Source organism: Anomaloglossus baeobatrachus, chromosome 12 (genome assembly GCF_048569485.1).
Source record: "Anomaloglossus baeobatrachus isolate aAnoBae1 chromosome 12, aAnoBae1.hap1, whole genome shotgun sequence".
Lineage (NCBI taxonomy): Eukaryota > Metazoa > Chordata > Amphibia > Anura > Aromobatidae > Anomaloglossus > Anomaloglossus baeobatrachus.
In genome coordinates, this window is record NC_134364.1 from 65465084 (window position 1) to 65489276 (window position 24193).

Genomic DNA, 24193 nt, shown 5'->3' on the forward strand with positions numbered 1-24193 from the left:
TCACAGCACGTAGAGCCCGAGAGGAAGGCAAAGAGCCAGTAACGGGCCAACATTGGCAAACGATAAAGATGTTTGTTTTCTAGAGTACATAACACGTTAGAGGACTGCGGGCATAATTACCAAGATCAATAATACACTCACACTTCTAAAAGTAAAATTAGTAACCTAAGACAAGGGCCACACTGTGACCAGGGACATACACCAAAAAATGAGAGCGCATGATGGGTTGTCCCCTTAATGGTTCTGGGCTATGCCAACCAACATGGAAACTGTTCCTTCTCATGCCCTTTCTGGTTGCTAGGTAAAGATGAGTCCAGCTCTGGTTCCCATCAACCACTAGCACAAGGAATGAGACCAAGTGTGACGCCCTGGACACCCGGTCACAGGTCATTACACTCACCACATACACCCCCACCCCAGTAAGGTACCAACAGTCAACCAAAGGACCTGATTGCCTCCCTCAGAGTCAGACAGGCACACCAGGTGGGCGGAGTTAGGCAGAAAGACACGCCCTCCGAGGAGTCTGCTGGCCTGAGGCAGGAAAACACAAAGAGTTGAAGTTTGGAGTTAGAGGAGAGGAGTTGAGAAAGAGGAGCTCAGTTCTGTGTGGGGACTGGGTTGGAGCCAAAGGACCCCAGATCAGTCAGGCAGGCAGACGGTAGTGGCCGCCTGCAGGAGATCGGGAATACAACCAGCGGAACCGTAAGGGACCGGGACAGGGTAGTGGCCCGCCGGAACCGAACCGGGGAGCTAACTGGATACCGGAGCACCAGATAGGGTACTCAGACCCCGAATTAGGCTAGAAGCCACCACCATAGTCAAATCAACTGATTGCGGTCTGGACCTCAGGGGTTCATTCCCACCAAAGTCCCGATTGAAGGCGACAGCCCAACCCAACCAGATAGTAGCCACCGCCAGAGGCCAGAGATCCATGGGCCAGTGTCTGCGGGCAAACGGGCTCCTACGACACATATACGCCGGGGAGCGGGCTACCAGTGCCTAGGCACAGTAGCCAAGATCACATATAGGTGCAGGAGAAAGGCGGACATTACCAACCTATCTGGAGAAACTGCAGCCGGCTGCGGGCCCCGTTCGTCACCCCGTTTGGTTTACCAGTGACTCTGTGTGGTTTAATCGTGAGTACACCAGTGCCATCAGGCACCGCACCGTGCTGCACCGCAACACTGCCCCTGCACCCCGGCCCTCACTACCGGGCCCCAGGACCAACATCCCCTACTCACAGAGGGGTCAACACCTAGCTGCGCCCCTACACCGCTCCCAGGAGTCCCCGTACCTTTACCGCAGCGGTGGTGTCCATAATCACCACAACCCGTGGGTGGCGTCACGAACTTTACAATACAACCACCCCACAACCCCTGCGTGCACCGCCACTACACCCTTCCAGAGCGACGTGACCCCCGGGTCCGGAGGCGCTCGAGCCACCGACACATATGAGCCCGGACCCGAGCGGCTCGTCGGTCGCAGCCGAGGCCGCGGGGTGGTACACAAGCAGGGCTCCATAATCTGCCCTGAAAGGCCAAATTACATCCACATGGTATGGTGCTATGGGATTTGCATCCATGGTATGTCACGTCCGGGTTACCGGACGAGGTGAAGTGGTCCATTGAACCAAAGCACCGTTTACTGACCCGGAGGAGCAGACCTGGACAGCCACCGACTCTTCGCTACTACCACTGAAGGTGGCAGCAGGTACACACGCTGGTAAGTGTCCGAACGGAGGCAGCCCCAGGGGATCCCGATAACTCAGCAGCTGGTGCTACAGGACGTAGACTTGGAACCGGGACAGATGTAGCAGAGTCACGTGTGGTCTGGGCTGGTTCAGGTGGTACAGGCTGGTGGAAGGTGTATACAGGACCGAGAGGTGGACAGGTGGACACAAGCTGGAACACTGGCACTACTAGACAGAAGCAGAGGCAAAGTCACAACAGACACGGAGTGTGGGGTAGGAAGGGGGACCTGACAACTAGCATGAGAGACTAGGCTACAGGGACATGTTGAACATGCACTTCCCAATGGGGGAGGAAGCCTTAAGTACCCAGTGCCTGCAAAAGGTCATAGGAGGAACATATGGGTCAGGTGGTGCTGGCCCTTAAGAAAAGGGGAGAGCGTGTGCTCGCACCCTAGTGTGCATGTGTGAAGCCTGGGACCCAGATACCAGAGCAGGCAGCAGGGAGAGACTGGAGAGGGCTGTCGGTGCTTCAGAGCGGGGGACTGCAGGGATGCCAGCAGGAGTGCAGAGGGAACCTGAAGGGTGCGGGACCAAGAAGGTGACACGGGGACCAGAGCGGTGAGTGGGGGGGTGACATCGCCACTCCTGGGAAGGAAGCACAAATGGCGTGATATGGTAATAACTACTCAGTACCATACATTAGTGTAGTTATATCACTACTACAGCTGCAGCCCCCACAGGGTTTCCATGCAAATGTCGCAGCCATGGCTGCCAAATAACACAACATATTTGTTAACTCAATGGTCTTGCACTAATTTCTACTCTATTTGAAGAAACCTGTTGAGGCCATAAACTCTAGACAACTGTCATTTGACGGGAATTTCTCCCCATCCCTCTACCACCATCAATACACATGGAAGCCAAAGAGGCAAAACAAGAAGGGGGTTTTCTTGTGTGACAAACAGAGCCGACATTTTGAAATTGACAAGCCTGATCTTCTTTTCTGAGTTGGGCCACCATTATGAATGTTAGACGGTTGGTCCTGCCAAAACTGGTAGGTTTGGCCAACATTCATGTAATGTGTATATCTACCTTAGATTAAAGTTCCCTAATCAGTAGCAATGTCAAGGGATTTTTCCACATTAATCTCTTATCTACAAAATAGTTTTTGGGTCATGAGTTTTGGGATCCTTCTGAGTTCAGAACATTAAGGAAGAGTGCTGTCATTCCAAAAAACTCTATAGGAATTATGGAGGCAGCCAATCTCATATTGTTAATAAACAGGTTCATCTCACCGTGTCGATCAATCTCAGCTACCCGGACAAGGTGCTACCATGCCTCAAGCAAGATCCAAATAGAGGGATATCAATTTTTCTTTTCTTTTATTTTCCTTTTGGTACAAGTGTGACACCCTGGACTAGCCAGGTAGTCACAGGTAGACCCCCTGCACAAACACCAGCCCCTAAAAAGGTGTAACCAACCAACCTAAAAACCCTGAGTCACCCCTCTCAGGTCTTGACGTTCACACCCGGGGGCGGAGCCAGGCTGTTGGCCACGCCCTCCGAGGAGTTCAGATAGCCTGAGGCGGGAAAAACACAAGCAGATGAGTTAGGGAGGAGAGGAGAGTAGTAGCAGAGTGTCAGCGTCTGTCAGGGAGCCCAGATACCCTGTGACCAGGAGGCAGACGGTGGTGCCGCCTGCAGGAGCCGGGAAGACGGCTGGTGGAACCGTAAGGGACCGGGACAGGGTAGTGGCCCGCCGGTACCGAACCAGGGAGCCAACTGGAAACCGGAGCACCAGGAAGGGTACTCAGACCCAGAACGAGGTCCAGAAGCCACTGGACCACGTCGAATTCACTGATTGAGGTCTGGACCTTAGGTTCATTCCCACCCCAAGACTCGAAAGACGGCAACAGCCCACCGAGGGGGATAGCAAGCCACCGCACAGGCAGAGAGATCCCACAGGCCCGCGCCTGCGAGCAAACGGGTTCCCCGACACACATAAAGCCGGGGAGTGGACTACCGTTGCTGAAGCATAGGCAGTCAAGTTCTACCACAGAGGTGCAGGAGAAAGGCGGGAACCACCAACCTGAGAAAGGGGCAAAGCGCAGCCGGATGTGGGCACCGACCACCATCCTTTTTGGTTTACTAGAGACTCCGGTGTATCTGTCACAGTGAGTACAACAGTGCCCTCGGGCCGCGCACCGCACCGCACCATCCTGCCCGCACCTCACAACCACCGGGCCCCGGGACCATCACCCCCTGCCCACGGAGGGGTCAACACCAGGCTGCATAACACCATCCCCGGGAGCCTAGTTAACGGCAGCGGTGGTGTTCACATTCACCACAACCCGTGGGTGGCATCACGAACTTACATCCCTAAACGCCACGGCCTCGGCCGTGAACTTTCCCCACCGAAATCCCTACAGGTAGCGCCAGCTTCCCCTTAAGAGCGCCGTGACCCCCGTGTCCGGGAGGAGCTCGAGCCACCCACCGACGAGCACGGATCCAAGCGGCTCGGCAGCTGGCCGAGCTCCGGGGCGGTACACAAGTATACAGCACATCAGCGACGCGTTTCAAGTGACAACGCACTCTTAATCATGATTAAAAGTGCGTTGTCACTTGAAACGTGTCGCTGACGTCGGTCATGTTATTATCTTGACTGCAATGTGCTGTATAAAAGTATATTTGTGCCAGAAGGAAAAGAAAAGAAAAGAAAAATTGATATCCCTCTGTTGAAGCTGGACTTTTTTCTATTTGAATCTCATATTGTTCCCAAAACTCTCATCATTACTACAACCGTGTCGTTCTGTGCAGCCCCTTTACTTTTAAAGTGTTGGTTAGGTGGAATGGGGAGACTCTGCAACTCCATACATCTGCTCTATGGAGACTCCTTAAGGCTGCTTTACACCAGACAATCTATCGTGCGATAGATCGTCGGGGTCACGGTTTTTGTGACGCACATCCGGCATCGCTGGCGATGCCGGCCTGTGTGACACCTCCTAGCGACGCAGTATCGCTCACAAATCGTGAGTCGGGTACTGCTCGCTAGGTTCCATAATATCGTTTAATTTAGTTGACCATCGTTTCCGTGGTAGCACACGCCGCTCCGTGTGACACCACGGGAACGATGAGCAGCTCACCTGCCTCCCGCGGCCACCGCCGGCTCTATGTGGAAGGAAGGAGGTGGGCGGGATATTTACGTCCCGCTCATCTCCGCCCCTCCGCTTCTATTGGCCGGCGGCCGTGTGACGTCGCTGTGACGCCGAACGTCCCTCCCACTCCAGGAAGTGGACGTTCGCCGCCCACAGCGAGGTCGCATGAGAGGTAAGTATGTGTGACGGGGGTTACTAACATTGTGCGACACGGGCAGCGATTTGCCCGTGACGCAAAAAGGACGGGGGCGGGTACGATCGATTGTGAAATCGCACAATCGGTCGTACCGTGTAAAGCAGCCTTAACAGTTGGAGTGATGGTAAATCAAAATGATGCTACTTGGGACCCCATATTGCTGCTCTATACAGACACTTTACAATTGGAGTGATGGTGAGCAGGAATGATAAGATATAAGACATCTATACTTTAGACTTCTTACCTTTGGATTGATGGTGAGGAAAACTAATGAAACCATACGTGCAATGAAGACTCCTACTTAGAACCTCTGTACCTCTACTTTATGCAGATTCCCCACCGTTGGAGTAATGATGAGGTGAAATAGCAACATTTGGGACCTCCTTATTGCTGCTCTATGGAGATTCCTTAAAGTTGTAGTGATGGTGAGATAGAATGGTGAGACTCAGGACTTCCATAATTACTCAACAACGTTACTAAAACCTTGAGGAATGTGTGACGCCCTGGACTATCCAGGTTGTCCCAGGTAGTCACACACACAACACCACACCCCCTTCCGGTTAGGTAACACCAGCCAAACCAAAACCCTTGTCACCACCCTCCAGGTTTGATGTCCACAGCAAGGGGGGTGGGGTCAGGCAGTTGGCTCTGCCCACCGAGGAGTTCACAGGCCTGGAGGCGGGAACCTAAGTAGTCAAGTTCAAGTTCAAGTAGAAGCAGAGTAGTTTTGACAGTGAAGGAGGGAGGTTGAGTACACAGGCAGACCTGCGCTCAGGCCTGCCAAAGACTACCGGTGGCTGGGTCGGAGCCCAGTCACCATTGGCAAGGAGGCAGACGGTGGTGGCCACCTGCAGGAGACCGGGAATACGACCGGTGGAACCGTAAGGGACCGGGACAGGGTAGTGGCCCGCCGAGCCAACTGGATACCGGAGCACCAGGCAGGGTACTCAGACCCAGCACAAAGCCCTGAACCGACAGGGCCGAGTCAAATCAACTGGTTGCGGGCTGGACTTAAGGACCTACTCCACACAAGTCCCTTTAGAAGACAACAGCCCAACCATACCAGGTAACGCCACCGCCAAGGCATAAAAACCCAAAGGGCCAGCGTCTGAGGGCAAATGGGCTCCTCCGGCATATACCAGTCGGGGAGCGGACTACCGGTGTCTAGGCACAGGAGTCAAAACATTCACACAGAGGTGCAGGAGAAAGGTGGAAACCACCAACCTAGTCTGGAAGAAGCTGCAGTCGGCTGCGGGCCCCGTTCACTCCGTTTGGTTTACTAGCGACTCCAGTGTCTTGTGTCAGAGTGAGTACACCAGTGCCATCAGGCACCGCACCGCACTGCACCGCAACACTTCACCCTGCACCCCGGCCCTCGCTTACCGGGCCCCGGGACCAACACCCCCTACCCACGGAGGGGTCAACACCTAGCTGCGCCATTACACCGCTCCCGGGATCCCCGTACCTTCACCGCAGCGGTGGTGTTCATAAACACCACAACCCATGGGTGGCGTCACGAACTGTCATTCCAAATCAAACACCCAAATCCCCGCGTGTAGCCCAACTCCCTTGCAGAGCGACGTGACCCTCGGGTCCGTGAGAGGCTCGAGCCACCACCCGCAGTACGAGCACGGATCCGAGCGGCTCGGCGGTGGCAGCCAAGCCCGCGGGGCGGTACAAATGTACATAAGGTAGATATATGGAGTTCATGAGTCATACTGTTCCTACTATCATTTAAATATTGCCATTCTATGCAGACTCTTTACTTTTGGAGTGGTGATGAAGAAATGAGACTCATGACCTCCATACGTCTGCTCTATAGAGACTCCTCAATGTTGGAGTGATAGTGCGGAGGAATGGTGAGACTTAAGACCTCTATACTGCCATTCCATGCAGACTCCGCCTTACTTTTGAAATGATGAGGAGGAGGAATGGTGAGAAATAGCACCTCAATAACGCCACCCTATGCAGACTTCTTACCTTTCAAATGAGGAGGAGGAATGGTGAGAGTTGAGACCGCCATGCTTCTGCTCTATGCAGACTACTTACTTTTTGGAGTGATGATGAAGAAGAATGGTGAGACTCATGACCTCCATACGTCTACTCTATAGAGTCTCTTCAATGTTGGAATGATAGTGAGAGGGAATGGGGAGACTTAGGACCTCTATAGTGCCACCCTATGTAGACTCCTCCTTACTTTTGAAGTGATGATGAGGAGGAATGGTGAGACATAGGGCCTCAATAGTGCCACCCTATGAACACTTCCTACTTTTCAAATGATGATGAGGAAGAATGGTGAGACCTGTGACCTCCATGTTTCTGTTCTATGCAGACTCCTTAATTTTTGTAGTGATGGTGAAAAAGGATGATATTACTCAGTAAAGATCCAATTTTATATTGGGTTGAGTAATTGGAAACCTCACAAAAGAGGTTTATAAACCTTCATTGCTCTTGAGCCATCCTGTGGCAACCTTGGATATATACATAGGGTAGCAATCTTTATAAATGGTTTCAGATCACATGGTCCAATGTTTTAGAAGATTGAAGTATTTTTCTTACTCACCTGTGGCCTCGGGTGTCCCGTCACTAGACATGTCAACTCTAACGTTTCTCCTTCACGTATCGTGTACACTCGTTCTGAATATCTCTCTTCCTCTATATTACACGCCAACCCCGAGTGAATAATCCGAACAGTCGGAGGTGCTGTCAATGAAGAAGAAACAATTTACGATCACTACAATTAATATTTACTATCCAGATGTAATATATGAAATCTTTTCAAAAATCGGCAGTTACATGAAGCAATTGAAACAATGGAAATGAGCATCCTCGGAGAGATAGAACTACCTATACAATATATTATTGTGCAAAAGCTTTAGGCAGGTATGTAAAAAATGCTGCCTTGTGAGAATACTTTCAAAAATCAATATTTGTTGTGACTGCCCATCATCAGTTCTTCTCTGTCACTTGCACACAGTTTTTGAAGGAACTTGGCAGGAGGTTGTTACAAACATCTTGGAGAACTAACCACAGATCTTCTGTGTATAAGGCTTGTGCAGATACTTCTGTCTCTATAGAATCCTAGGCAGACTTGATGATTTTTAGATCAGGACTCTGTGGGAAATATATAATATCTTCCAGCACAACTTGTTCTTCTTTACGCTGAGGATGGTTGTTCTTCTTTACGCTGAAGATGGTTCTTAATGAAAATTCACATTAATGACAATGGAAGTGATAATCCAGTCCAGATCTAAACATCATCCAGTTGTCTGGGGTTACCTGAAGGGATAGAAAGATCTGCTCAAGCCCATACACAGAAGATCTATGGTTGGCTATCGTGAGGGTGACACATTCTGATGTCACCTCTGGCGAATCTAGAATCAGAAGATTTTAGTGTTTAATCGATCGCAGGAGTTCTCTAGATCTCACTTGACTGTTATCTTGCTGAAGGGGTTAAGGTACCTTTCCATGCCAACTGAGAATTCTCTTAGACTTCATTTCAGCTGCAGCTTATCATTATCTTTCCCTTCCATTTTATCTACCTGCCCCTGGCTTCACTCCATACCGGATATAGAGAATCTCTATACTGACCACATTGAGGGAGCTCATCTCTGTATAGATGAGGTGTTCGTTCCTACTGCAGCAGCCAAGCTTCCTACTAGAGAAGATTTGTGGTTAGTTGTCATGAGTGTGTCACATCGTGATATCACCTCGGACGCACCTGGGGTCATGAGGTCTCAGTGTGTAATTGATCTCAGGCCTTCTCTAGATCTCACTTGACTGTTATCTTGCTGAAGGAGTTAAGTTGCCTTTCATGCTGGCTGAGAATTCTTTTAGCCTTAATTTCAACTGCAGCTTGTTATTATCTTTCCCTGCCATTATATCTACCTGCCCTTGGCTTCACTTCATGCCGGATATACAGGTTCTCTATACTGACCATGTTGAAGGAGTCTGTCTCTGTATAGCTGAGGTGCTTGTTTCAACTGCAGCAGCCAAGCTTCCGACTAGAGAAGATTTGGAGTCCTTTTATATTTGTTTCCTTCCCTGTTTTGGCCGGGTGTTCCCCTCCTTGCACTCCTGCCTGTTCACTCCCTTGGAGGGGCAGGGCGGGCGTAAAGGTGAGTCTTGTCTAGGTGTATAGTGTGGCACCCTGGACAAGCCAGGTCATCACAGGTACTGCAACAACACACCCCACACCCCGGCTAGGCACACCAAAGTGAGACAAAAATCCTTGTTGCCTCCCTCCAGGGGCTGATGTCCACACCAGGGGGTGGAGCCAGGTGGTTGGCCCCAGCCACCGAGGAGTTCACAGTCCTGGAGGCGGGAAAAGGAAGTGAGTGTAGTATGTGGAGTTGAAGAGGGAAGTGGTAGTAGAGGAGACTGACTGTGTCCGGGTGCGTGGCCCGGGCACATACAGCAAGGTTGGCAGACGGTGGTGACCATCTGCAGACGAGGCAGATTGACGTGAACTGTAAGGACCGGGGACGGGCGGTGGCCCGCCGGTACCGGATTGGGGAGCGAAGAGAAGCCAGCACCATTCGACAGGGCCTACGGACCCCGAACAGGCTTGGAGTCGCCGTAAAACCGGTCAAATCCATTAGCGAAGGGAACCTCCGGGGTTTCCCAGTAGCCAAGACCCGATTGAAGGCAACAGCTCAAACCGTGAAGGGAAATACAGTCGCCGCCAAGGCTACAGTTCCCAGGGCCAGAGCCTGCGGGCAAAAGGGGCTCCTTCAGCCTCTATCCAAGCTGGGGAGCGGGTTACCGGTGGGAAGCCACCAGAACCGAGAACACAACACAGGTGCAGGGAAAGGCAGTCACCGCCAACCTACCGGGAGAAGAACCACCGCAGCCATCTGTGGGACCCATCCATCCAGCCGTTTGTTTTACCGGAGACTTTGTGTTCATCATTGGCTGAGTGAGTACCACTGTGCCGTGCGGCACCGCGCTGCCCCCGCGACCCTGCACCTTACCAGGTCCCGTAACCCACCTGCCATCCTCCCCTCACCGGGCCCCGGGACAACCAACCCCCCCACCCACGGAGGGGCAAAACAACATCCAAGCTGCTCCCTGTCATCGCTCCCGGGATCCCCGTCCAGAGCAGCGGTGGTTCAAAAGAAGAATAATTCTGGCACACTAAGATGAATAAGAGCATGAAAAATTTTTTTTCTTGAATGCAGAATCAATTTTATTAGTGCAATAAAGATAAATTCATCCAACGTTTCGACGTCTTAGTCGTTATCAAGGATAGAATTATCTATATCATAATGGGGGGACGTGAATTCAGTAGGAACTGGACATCACCAAAAGGTATAAGTGAAGGTGTAATTTTTTACTACAGAGCAGCGGTGGTGTCACAACCTCACCACAACCGTTGGTGGCGTCACGGACAATAAATCCCCAAAATCATTCCCCTTTTCACTCACGGGCGATGAGCGCCACTCGAGTCCCCGGGATCCGGCCCACCGCTCGAGCCACCACCGAGCCGCAGCAGCCGGATCCGAGCAGTGGGTGAGCGCAGCGTCCCCTCCTCCGCCCGCGACATATAGCAAGGTATGGAACCCAGGCATCTCCACCTTTAGGGATAATCCTGTGGACAGGGAAAGCCTGGTTAACCATAAGAGCACACTAGGCCCTGCTATGTACCATCACTGGCGTAATATTAGTTCTTTAAGATGTTTTGTACAACCTCCATGAAATGTTTTTTCAAAAACTGTGTACAAGAGTACCTAGAAGAAATGATGCTTTGATATCAAAGGGCTGTCACACCTAGTATTGAGTTGATTGCACTTTTGTTCATTAACTTCATATTTTGTTAATTGATAATAATAAAGTATTGACACTTCTATTTTTAAATAAATTCTTACTTTGATGTTATTTTCCCACGCCTGCCTAAAACATTTGCACACTTATGTAAATAAATGAAGGTAGATAAATAAGTTTACAAATACAGAAAGTCAAAGGAAGATAGTAAGCATGTAAGAGGGTGGCCGGATGTTATTTCCACCATTGCGGTCATGACTGATGGATACAGCGGGAGCTTCAACGGGAAGTGGCGCAACAGAAAACCGGTCACCAGGATTTTATTAGCACTTTTCCTGCATAGAAATGTATAATTAATTTTATATTTTATATTTCACTTACATTTTGCACATTGGCAGATTTTTTTTAAGTAGTTTACAAAGCCACGTAAAGAATAAATATTAACAGGAGAGAAAATAAAGGCTCAATTCTAATAAACGCCCACACGTAATTTGTTCTATCAGATGGTGGTGCAGCGCCCCTCCTGTCCAGTAATTCCCACCTGGCATTGTAACATTGACCGCTACTTTTATTAAGTCTCCAGGAGTTGATTCTCTGTGTTGCTGTTGCATTTTCTTGGCCGGCTTTATTAAGCATCATGTGTCAGACCTGCGAGCTAAGTGAGCCTTGAATAAATGCCGCGTATCCTGAAATGACCCAGAATGTTTAGGCTACAGCAAATACAAGAGCACAGTTTATAAAGCAATGAGCCAAAATAACAAACACGATGTTTTAGAAGACACAGTTTTGCCTTTTGAGAATTTTAGCCATTTAATAAGACAGTCTTAAAGGGAACAAGTCTGTATTCTTGAGATCATTGGGGTCCCAGTGGTCAGACCCCCCAACAATTGGGAAGTTATAACTTCCAAACTTGATAATATCTCTTTAAACACTTAAACTTTGGTGGTCCCATAAGGATGAATTCAGTGGCTCGACTTCTGCTTTACCTACATAGAGTTCTCAGGATAGGTGGGATTCCAACCAATCGGGAAATTATCCCCTCTCCAATGGGAAAGTTCAGTAACCATGATCCTTGGATAAGGGATAACTTCCAAACTTGAGAATACCCTTTTAAACACTTAATCTTTGGTGGTCCCATAAGGATGAATTCAGTGTCTCGACTTCTGCTTTATCTACATAGGGTTCTCAGGATAGGTAGGATTCCAACCAATCGGCAAATGATCCCCTTTCCAATGGGAATATTCAGTAACCATGATCCTTGGATAAGGGATAACTTCCAGACTTGAGAATACCCCTTTAAACACTTAATCTTTGGTGGTCCCATAAGGATGAATTGAGCGGATCGACCTCTGCTTTATCTACAAAGGGTTCTCAGGCTCGGTGAGATTCCAACCTACTGGGAAATTGTCCCCTCTCCAATGGTAATGTTCAGTAACCATGATCTTTGGATAAGGGATAACTTCCAAACTTGATAATACCTCTTAAAACATTTAATCTTTGGTGGTCCCATAAGGATGAATAGAGTGCTCGACTTCTGCTTTATGTACATAGGTTTCTTAGGATCTGTGGGATTTCATCCAGTCGGGAAATTGTCCCCTCTCCAATGGGAAAGTTCAGTAACCATGATCTTTGGATAAGCGATAACTTGCAAAGTTGAGAATACCCCTTTAAACACTTAATCTTTGGTGATCCCATAAGGATGAATTGAGCAGTTTGACCTCCGCTTTCTCTACATAGGGTTCTCAGGATTGGTGAGACTCCAACCAACCGGGAAATTATCCCCTCTCTATAGGAAATGTTCAGTAACCATGATTTTTTATAGTTTGTGATAACAAAAAACCCAGGAAAAGATCAGTTCACCATCGACAACTTATCTGGAAATGATCACAAGAAACGCCCGAAGCTGCCCTGGCCAAAGTCGGAAGAAATACTGGAAAAAGCAAGGATTCTCCAACGAAAAAGCAGGCGATGAACTTTAAAAATCTGATTTATTGAAAGTCTATTAAAAAAATATGCACAGGTAAACCGCCGGACCTCAGCGAAATTGGACCTATGCATTTCGGCACTAAGCCTTAATCATGGTAAAACCGAAACGCATAGGTAACATTCAGTTTGGTTCTGGCGGTTTACCTGTCCATATTTTTTTATGAACTATCAATAAATCAGATTTTTATACTTCGTTGCCTACTTTTTTTACTTGCTTGTTCCCAAAAAAACCCCCATTGGTTTCATTTTTCCAGAAACGAAAACACTCTACTGAATTGGCTGTGTCTACTAAAATCCTTTGGAATTTTCCAATTTTTTTGTTTTTCTCAGACCTGTAACTTTTTTTATTTTTCTGTCTATCGAGCTGGATGAGAGCTTATTTTGTCCTTTTTTTGCACTAAATTTTTGAATTTTACTTTCAGCCCTAAAATATAAAAAAAAGTATACAAGTACTCATACTTACCTGAAGAATCATAGCGCCAGGACATATTTAGTGCATTGTAAATGCCATAAAAACAAACCCTGAAAAGGCAAAGGGGAATTGCATTTATTTTGCATTTTCACCCATGAGCCGGCTTCATACAGGTTGTGCAAAGGGGTTAAGTAAATAAAAGTTGAGCTGTAATACCAGAAACCAACAAAGGGTGACGCTGGTTTTTTTTTAAAAAAGCCCCTTTTTTGAACTCTAACACAACCCCATTAAAAGAATTAAGAAAATGTACAACTCATCTGCAGAAAAAGTTCAAAAAGTTGCAAAATAGAAAAATAACTGCAGAACATTTCTATACGGCATTGCCTTCTCGTTAAGACTTGTTCTTGCTCATAAACATAGATATTGCTCTTAGATCAATTATTAAACTCCATACCAGAGGATAGCTTAAAGTTGAGAAGCAGGTGAACTGTGGAAAGACAGATTTTATTAGGCGCCTTTCATCCACAGGATGATGGATTAGCGAGGGGAAGAATTGATGGTAAACATCTCATAAGGAATCTATGGAATTTCAGCTATTAAATCTTTTCCACCAGTCCAGGTTAGAAGCAGGTTCTGGAATAAATCGTTTAGTTGGGTTTCAGGTTTATTGCTGTCATAATTGCATTTGAGATTCCCTAGATCTTGATGTTCCTTCCTGTAAGATTGGATAAACCATCTGTGAAGAACACAACCTCAAACTTATCAATATGCTCAATATTTGGAGCCGAACCCCGGGAGCATAGGCATTGCGGAAAATCAAACATTTTGCAAAATTGAACCCTTAAAAGGATATTCTCTCCCAAAAAATCAAGTACAGAATGGGACCGCTAGCAATCTTGAGGTTGGGGCTTTGAAACTCCGAGAATGGGGCTCTGTAGCCCCATGTACGATAAATGCAGTGGAAGTGTGCATTCACCGCATAGAAAATTAATGGAGTGAGGGATGCAAATACGAACCTCTGGTTCATTGAGGACAAGGCTACAGCCTCATTATCAATATTCCGAAGCCCAATTCTCAGGTTTGCTTCTGGTCCCACTAGTCAGACCCTAGCAATAAGCCGGTTATATATTATCCTACGGATAGGGCATACCTTGATTTTTTTTTTTCAGAATTAATCTTAAAAGAACTTGGTTGAGATTTATCTATATACTAGCTGTAGTACCAGGGCGTTGCCCAGGATAGTAACTGTCTATCTCTCTCTCTCCCAGTCTCTGTCTGTGTGTCGCTGTCTGTCTGTCTCTCTGTCTGTGTCTGTCATTGTTTGTCTATGTCTCTGTCTCTTTCTATTTCTCTGTCTGTATTTGTATCAGTCTGTCTCCATTTCTGTGTCTGTCTGTGTCTCTCTATCTCTGTGTCTGTCTCTACGTGTGTGTCTGTCTCTCTCTTTCCCCGTCTGTCTCTTTCCCCTTCTGTCTCTTTCCAGGTCTGTCTCTTTCCAGGGCTGTCTCTTCCCAGGGCTGTCTCTTTGCTCGTTTGTCTCTTTGCCCGTCTGTCTCTTTGCCCATCTGTCTCTTTGCCCGTCTGTCTCTTTCCAAATCTGTCTCTGTCTGTGTCTCTGTCTGTCTTTTTCTGTCTTTCTCTATCTGTCTCCTCACCGACATCTTATTACCTCACACATAAGCTTCTTATACTAACAGTGTATTTTGTTCCTATAGCAACAACTGACAGTTGCTATTAATAGCCTGTAGCTCCCACCTCAATTCAGTTTAATGGAGGCAGGATTTTGGAGAGTAACTGTAAAGCGCGGGGTTACATTTTCCTGTCAAAACATAGTTTATGACGTTCCCTGAGTCACATGAAGTGTCTGTACTACAGTTCGTGATTGTAAATGCGACGATGCAAATTCCTTTAGCTGACATACAGACATACACACATACATAGACTGAGCTTCATATAATAAATGTGTCATTGGGTATGAAATGACAGAACATTGGCTCCTAGGCTGGTCCTTAGACTCAAGACCCTGCGCTGTCCCTTATCTCAGAGGTAGGCTTGATGGTAGCCAAGTCTGACCCTGACCCTGACTCCTGTCCGAGCTCTGATCTTACTCCACCCCTTCCTCACCCTTGGGGTGGGCTGGAAAACATTAACAAAACTCCACGAAAACAACATGGACAAGGGAGAACAAAAACTCGTACACACTGCACTCAAACACAAAGGGGAGACAATACGTTTACAGGGGAATAAAGAAAAGGGTAGGAAGTAACGCACAACAGGGGAATGTTCACACCACTCAAAATCACAACTACAGATCACCACAGACTGGATCACCACAAAGACATTAATTGCTGGAGCTAACCTGAAACTATAATCGGTGCTGAGTAGCAAGATCTAGAATTCTATATAGGAAGGAGACGTTTGTGATTGGTAATTAGCAACCTGAAGTCCTAGCAGAGTTCCCCAATTCAGCAGGAATTAAGTCCTGCAGGATTGAAGGACAAAGCACATGAAACAGCCGATGCCCGGCTCTAGCTGAACAACTAGGGAATATCAGGTTGCCTGTCAGGCTCTGCAATGTGAACTGAGCTTGATGTCGCCATCCATGACACCTAACGCGTCTGGACCTGAACACAGCATGGCAATATGGCCTAGTTTTAGGAGTTTTCCCTCGAAACCTGCTGACCACCATAATAATATTGCTGAAATGAGACACATTTTTAGATGAGAATAAAGTGCTCTTTATGTTGTTGATTAATGGGGCTTAAACAGGGCCTGTGTAATGCCTGATAGGAGCCACAGACTCAGACTGGCTGTAAGGGGAATCTAGTGAAAAGCCGCTCACAAAGCAGGACCTCAAGAACTCTGCAACCCTTTAACTCCTATACAGGGATTTGGAATTACACAGAGCCTCAGAGATCGCTACCTGTGGTAGACTGTAGTCCGTGGTCGTCAGGCAGGGTCAAAATCCAGGAGATGCAAAACAGGAACAGAATCGGCAGGCAAGGGTGTAGTAAGGAGACAAAGCAGGGGTCAAATCCGGAACTGGCAGCAAGGTACAAAAACGACAGGCAGGAGGGTAGTCAAACACAAACAAGGTCAGCGCACAGGAATCACAATACAAACAGCACATGAGCCAGGAGAACAGAACTATCTCTGGCAGTGGTCATGTGACAGGAGGGGGAATAAGAAGGGTGTGGTGTCTTCCCATTGGCTGCAGGTGAATGTTGGCCAGTTCAGCCGGGAGACACACGCCACCTACAGTCAGCCAGTAGTACTGCAGGTTCCAGGGAAACCCAGCCTAGTGGATGAGCGGAGCCTGTGCTCCGCAGAGCCACGGGCACCGACTCTTCTCCCATCACCACCACTATCCATGGTGGGAACATGGCATCGTCTGGCGATCGGAGCAGAAGTCGCAGGAGCGGACTCCGGTGGGGACGTGACACAGTGCTCCGCAGAACCTCGGGCACCGACTCCTCTCCCATCACCAGTACTATCCATGGTGGGAACATGGCATCGTCTGGGCGATCGGAGCAGAAGTCGCAGGAGCGGACTCCGATGGGGACGTGACAGCCTGTCACTTGCCAAAAATGCACAATTATTTTGACTTTGTGCAAATGCCACTGTTCTTCTGAATCCGATGTTTATATTTTGCTCTTACTCTTCTCCGTTACGAAGATTTGGTTTCCTCTTCCCTCTACACAAATCTAGTATATTACCCAACTGGATATGGTCCTCAAGAGAATGACTATAGAGAAGAGGTGAAGACCACTCCTACTTGGCTCAAAATAATATAATAATAATGTAAATTTACATACAAGGAAGAAGGGACCATATCTCGGGAATTTAAGAGGGCAGGAACAAAAAAAACATGCCGAATTAGGAGAACAGCAACGTTTTCCCTATGTAAAATTTTACATATTTATGTCAAATGATGGATTTTCTTGTCATAAACTTTAACCCTTCCAAACCATTAATATGACTGTGTAGACCACTAAAAGATAGGCAAGTCGACAATTTTATGACCCCAAAATTTTACTTCAGTTGGGAGAAATCGCATTTTGAAGTTCATTCTGTAGATGCATTTGGGTGTGACAGCGCACTTACAGCTTCTCAGCTTTACAGTGTATTTCCTACCTGGAAGCAACCTCCCATGGATGATTGACAGGTCAGTGACCATGAAGCAGAGCAGAGTACCTATCAGTCATCCAGGGGAGGGGCTGCTAGGTCAGAAATACCGCAGAGACTGAGGAGCTGTAAGTGCATCGGCACACTTTATTACACTTCCACACTGAAATTCAAAACCCAATTTCTTGCTGCTGAAGCAGCACTTTGGGGGTCATAAAGGGGTCAACTGATTTATCTTTTAAAGGGCTACACAATCATAGGAATGGTTTGGGGGAGGTAAAGGTTTCTGACTGGTTCTCTTTAATGTGCCCATACACTGTAGACAGAGGTTGTCCTAACACTTGTTTGGCTGATAGCTACCCAACTATGTACATGCATGCTCAGTTTGGCTGAGCATGCCTTTATATCTTTATATGGGGAGAAGGGAGAAACTAGAAACTTCCAGCTGCAGCTGTCACAGGTGTGTCACGGGTTACAGACAGTCATGTGGTTTCTGGCTATAGAAGGTCACAGCGTTTGGCTGCGCAAAATGGTCCCTGACTTTCTATTGTTCCTGCTGTTAGTATTCATTGTAATAGGTAGCTTTCCTGCTGGATTCATCTCTCTCCCCTTTTTGGACCCAGCAGGAGCTCGCCTTCCACCCAGATGCTGATCATCAGTATTTTCATTGGTGCTTAAATACTCCCTTCTTCCTTGGACTGGTGCTGGTGATATTTTCAGTTCATTCTAGCTCTGGTTGCAAGCAGGTGGCTTCCTCTCATATGTAGTATCATTACTGAAGTTTTGCTGAACGCCTGCCTGTGTCATCTGTGGTTAAGTAGTTTTCCACCTTGTGTCTTCATTTAGCATTTAGGGGGGTTGATGAAGAGCTCATCCCAACTTTTCTCTATTTTGGGTCCAGCACTAAGGTTATCTCGGGTCAGGTATCCGGCTCGGCGCATAGGTGCGGAACCTGTCAAGAGCGGAGAGGAACCCCAAGCACCGGTAGTAGGTTTGGCCAGGGGTCACCATCTTCCTGCTTCTCTAGAGACAGGGGACCTCTTCCATTACCTTTCACCGCTCGCTTGGTACTTCCCTGTACATAGCATGACAAGCAGTTTCGTTCCCATGGTGGCAAAATAATTGGACATTAATATTCAACGTGCCCAATGTTTCTTTTCCCTGATATAATCTGTCGGGGGAGAGTTGGGATGCCTCGGGGTAGTTGGTTTTCTTAAGGGTGGCTTTACACGCTACGAGATCGCTAGCCGATGCTAGTGATGGTGAGCGTGATAGCACCCGCCCCTATCGTTATGCCTATATGTGAAGATCGCTGCCGTAGCAAACATTATCGCTACGGCAGCGTCACACGTACTTACCTGCTCCGCGACGTCACTGTGACCGGTGAACCGCCTCCTTTCTAAGGGGGCGGTTCGCTCGGCGTCACAGCAATGTCACTAAGCGGCCGCCCAATCAAAGCGGAGGTGCGGAGATGAGCGGGACGAACATCTCGCCCACCTTCTTCCTTCCTCATTGCTGGTGTGTAGCAGGTAAGGAGAGGTTCCTCGTTCCTGCGGCGTCACACGTAGTGATGTGTGCTGCCGCAGGGACGAGGATCAACTTCGCTCAAGTGACAGCAGCCATAATCAGGAGAGGACCCCCATGTCAACGACGAGCGATTTTGGACGTTTTTGCAACGATCCAAAATCGCTCCTAGGAGTCACAACGAGATCGCTACAGCGGCCGGATGTGCGTCACAAAATCCGTGACTCCAATGAGATCGCTGTATTGATCTCGTAGCGTGTAAAGCCCGCTTAAGACTGCTTTACATGCAGTGACATCGCTAGCGATATCATTGGTGAAAGTACTCACCCCCGTCGGTTGTGCGTCATGGGCAAATCCCCGCCCATGGCACACAACATCGCTAACACCCATCACACGGACTTACCTGCCTAGCAACGTCGCTGTGACTGGTGAACCGCCTCCTTTCTATAGGGTGCTTTACACGCTGCGACATCACTAGCGATCTCGTTAGCGATGTAACACGCCAGATCGCACATACGATTTGCCGAGATCACACGTGACCGGCGCTATAAAAATGACCTATGTGCGATCTCGGCAAATCTTATCTGCGATCTGACTTGTCACATCGCTAATGAGATCACTAGCGATGTCGCAGCGTGTAAAGCACCCTTAAGGGGCCGGTTCGTTCAGCGTCACAGCGACATCACTAAGCAGCCGCCCAATAAAAGCAGAGGGGCGGAAATTAGCGGGACGAACATCCTGCCCACCACCTTCCTTCCTCATTGCGGGCGGCCGCAGGTAAGGTGAGGTTCCTCGTTCCTGCGGTGTCACACATAGCGATGTGTGCTGCCGCAGGAACAACGAACAATCTGCGTCCTGCAACAGCAACGATATTTGGGATTGGAACGACGTGTCAACGATCAACGATAAGGTGAGTATTTTTGATCGTTAGCGGACGTTCATAGGTGTCACACGCAACGACGTCGCTAATGAGGCCGGATGTGCGTCACGAATTCCGTGACCCCAACGACATCTCGTTAGCGATGTTGTTGCGTGTAAAGCGGCCTTTAGGGTTCTGAAGATTTTCTTCCAAAGTCTACGGGGTCTAAGTTAAATGTTACCGTGTAGACTCAGCCTAAACCTCCGGCTGTGGTTTAGGCTGGTTGTATTTACAAATATAAAAAAATAATAAAAAGTTAATTAAAATAAACAAATAATTGATGGTAAGAAGGAAATGAATAGAAGGCTTCATTGTGGTTACAGGGCTATAATTTAGCAGAGATTGGATGGAGAGCAGCGTTCCAGATTTAGCCATATTTATTTATTGGAGTAGAACGGCTCCGGAGAGCTCGTGAGCAAACATTACAGCTGATGCACAGACAACAGATGTGTTTATATACCGATAAAAGCAAGCAATTGTAAACAAGGGCCGAGAAGAAAGGGAAATGCAAATTACTAGATCACACCTAGTTTTACCGTGTTGAGTGAAATTATGAAAATCTATAAATGACCTTGACAAAGCAGACTTTCATCTTACCGCATATCATTTTATACTAGGACTTCATTGATATTATGCAAAGAAAAACTCATGAGATTGTAGCTTACTGTGTATACTTGGGATCTTATAGCCTGGCCGGTAGACTGAGACTGCAGAAAGCCTACCAGAAAAAATCTGAAGGGTCTATACACATCTGTAATACTTATATTGTTCCAGTGCATCTAAAATAAGAATGAAGACATTCTTCAGCACAATCCTTGATTAAAGCAAAATTAACCATTTTGTGCATTCAGCTAAGGATGAGTGAACCCAAACTGGTATTGAACTGGGTCTTGGACTCAAACATGTACTTTAAAAAAGAATCCATGTCCGAGTTTGGATTTTGGGTACTGTTCGTATGTTAATAAAGTTTGTTGAAAGGCAGCAGTGCAGTCAATCAATGAGCTTTATTGCATGCAGACGTTACCTGTACACTGTTGTAAATAAAGAAAAAAAAATTATGCGCTCCCGCCTATTTTTTGATAACCAGTGCAGGTAAAGTAGACAACCTCGGGCTGCAACCCTCAGCTATCTACTTTACCTTGACTGGTTCGAAAAAATAGTGGTAATTTTTATAAATTATTTAAATAAATAACTTAAAAAAATGACGTCAGTTCCCCCCCATTTTTGATAACCAGTCATGGTAAAGCAGACAGCTGGGGGCTGGTATTATCAGGCTGGGAAGTCCCATGGTTATTTGCCCCCTCGAAGCCTAAAAATAGCAGCCCACACTCACCCAAGAAGTGGCACATCCTTTAGATTCACCAATTCTGGCACTTTACCTACCACCCCCCGATTGCCGTGGTGAGGTGGCAATCAGGGTAATAGTAGTGGGGTTGATGTCAGCTGTGAATTGACAGCTTTCATCAAGCCCAGGGGTTAGTAATGGAGAGGCGTCTATCAGGCACCCCCATTACTAACCTGGTAAGTATAGAGTTAAAAAAAAAAAAGAAAGACACAAGAAAAAAAAAGTTTGTTTGAATGAAGACTTATCCACATGCCCTCATTCACTAATTTATTAATTAAAAAAATGTCATATTCTGACGTAATCCAATGGTGAATAAAGACTGCCCCACACTCCTTCACTCACCAATTTATTAATTAAAAAGAAATCCAATGGTTTAATGTCCCATGATGCCCATTGATTCCTATGGTGCATCATTTCGAGAATTTTCTCATAATGACACTCCATAGATCAGTGCCGGTTAGCAGCAGGTATGAACGTGAGATATTCTGTTGCTGACCTGGTAATGACCTATGGAGCGTCATTATGAGAAAATTATCAGAACGACGCACCGTATGAATCGAAGGATGTTGTGGGACATTACTCTTTGTATTACGTCGGAATGTACAGGATTTCTTTTTAATTAATAAATTGGTGTACGAGGGAGTGTGGGGGAGTCTTTATTCACCAATTAAAGTACATCGCAATATCAAGGATTTTTTACGAATAAATTGGTAATTGAGGGAGTGTGGCTGAGTGTTTATACAAATGAACTTTTTTTCCCCAGTGTTTGTGTGTTTTTTTTACTCTTTACTTACTGGGAAAGTAACAGGATTGTCTGATAGATCTTTCTCCATTGCTAACACCAGGGATTGATTACCAGCTGTCAATTGACAGCTGACATCAACCACCCACAAGTATTATCCCGATTGCCACCGGACAAGGGATATCGGGAAGAGTCGGGCAAAGCGCCACAATTGGCACATCCAATGGATGCACCACTTCTGGGGCGGCTGTGGGCTAATATTATTAGGCTGAGAAAGGCCCAATAACCATGGACCTTCCAAGTCTTATAGTACCAGCTCCCGCAGTCTGCATTCCTGTGGCTGGTTATCAAAGCTAGGGCAGAGCCCACAGCATTTATTTAATGTTTTATTTAAATAATATAAGTGATCCCTGCTATTTTTGATAACCAGCCAAGGTAAAGCTGACAGCTGAGGGTTGCAGCCCACAATTGTCTGCTTTAATCACGCTGGTTATCAAAAAGAGATGGGACCATATGTCTTTTATTCCCTATCCACATTTGATTTCAGGGCTATTGCCCCTGTTCTGCTTCCTTTTGCCGCCCCTAGCCCTTAATACAAACATTTTATAGCCATTTTACAGCACACAAGTTCAAGTTGCCATTGACTTATATGGGGTTTAGTGTCTGGTGTCAAGTTTGGGACCCAACCAAACTTTTTTATAAAGTCCGGCCAAACCCGGGAACCTGAACATCCAAGGGTCCAATCATCACTATATGCAGCAGTAACACAGAACCATGCGTTTCCATTGCTACAGACCTCAAACAAACCCTGTGTAGTCTGACCCTCCGGCCACACACTACTCCCTTCCTTATTCTCAAAATCTAAGCAAGGGGCAGGGAAATGGAGTAACACATGACTGCAGGATCAGACTACACAGGAGTTTATTTTGTGCTTTATAATCATGGTGACTCATAAGTCTGCATAGTAGCTGTATACATAAAACAGTAGAACTCTGCATCGTGCTACTGAGATACTTTGATGGCAAAGTGTCTCATTCTGGACCAGTATTGTATTGAAAGCTTCAGGTTTACATAGATTCACAATTTTGCAGGAATAAGCCCTGGAACAAAGCCTTAAAGGGGTTGTCCAGTGGTGAAAACATGTTATCACCTATTTGCAGGACTGGAGATACTGTGTTCCTCTGCCCGTTCAGTGGTCCCATTGGGGCTTCCATCCAAGCTCTCTGAAAAATGGGTTTCAGACATATGTGCCGACGGGGCCATGGACTATACTGGTGCAGACGGAGTCCCCATGTGCTCTGTCGTGCACCATTTTAGGATACGCCTATTGGAGGCGGACACACAGACATAGTAGACTGTATCTGGGTGTCCGTCTCCAGTAATCATATACCCCCAAAAATGATGCACGACAGAGCACATGATCTGCACCATCCGCACCAGAGCACTGATCCGTCTGCACCATTGTAGTCAGTGGCCCTCATCGGTGCATACATCGGAAACCCAATTTGCGGGGGCTTTGGACAGAAGCCACTATGGGACCACTGAACGGTGAGAGGAACGCAATGTGAAAGCGGCCTTACTGATTGGTGGGGCCCCGCACAGATCAGCAGAATGGGGCAGTTTTATAGCTGTTCCAAAATGGACTATCAGGTCAGATGCTCATTGGCCAATCCAATCATTTGGAAAAAGATGAGTGCACTTAGCAGCTCCATAGAGAATGGAGAAATGGTTGGGAATGCGCACTGACGGTCCATCCTGGTTCCTTGTTCTGTCCATTGGGGGCAGTTAAATCCCGACCGATTGATGTGATCACTTATCCTATAGATAGATGATAACTTGTTATCGCTGGACAACCCCTTGAAATTCAGAGTTTTGCCTAGTATGTCACTTTAATAAATAAGTCTACGGTAGATGTAGTCCGAAGTTTTCCAGCACTTGAGTTTTTCAATTTATCACCAATTATTGCAAAAAAATCCGCCCAATCCCTCTTCTGTAACATTGCACTTGCTACGTATTTTCTGTTTCTTTTGAGTATTGATCAAATTATCCATGACCGGTGAATGCCCAACCACCTGGAAAATTGTATTGTTTCCAATCACTGTCAGATAGACGGAGGACGGCGTGAATCCCCAGTCCTGTGGCTGAAGCATCGGTGCGGTAATCCGACTGCCTGCCACGCATTACGATGACCATGTCAAGAAATCAGTCAAATATGATAAAGCTTCTGGTACAAACAAAAAGGTGTATGAAAAAAAATGAATAAAAACTTGAGTAAATATATATATTTTTTTTGCCCAAAGTAAAATTAGTAACAGATTGGGTATGGTGATCACATGA

At 47.1% G+C, this 24193-nt stretch overlaps 1 protein-coding gene across 2 annotated transcripts in view; it reads right to left on the minus strand.

The window, feature by feature from the left end:
* The window catches only part of MDGA2 (MAM domain containing glycosylphosphatidylinositol anchor 2), a 798087-nt gene that overhangs the window by 456827 nt on the left and 317067 nt on the right, over positions 1 to 24193 (minus strand). For both annotated transcript variants that reach the window (XM_075331178.1, XM_075331177.1), the window contains exon 2: positions 7604 to 7743. In XM_075331178.1, the coding sequence (XP_075187293.1) occupies positions 7604 to 7743 (140 nt within the window). The remainder of the gene's footprint in view (positions 1 to 7603; positions 7744 to 24193) is intronic.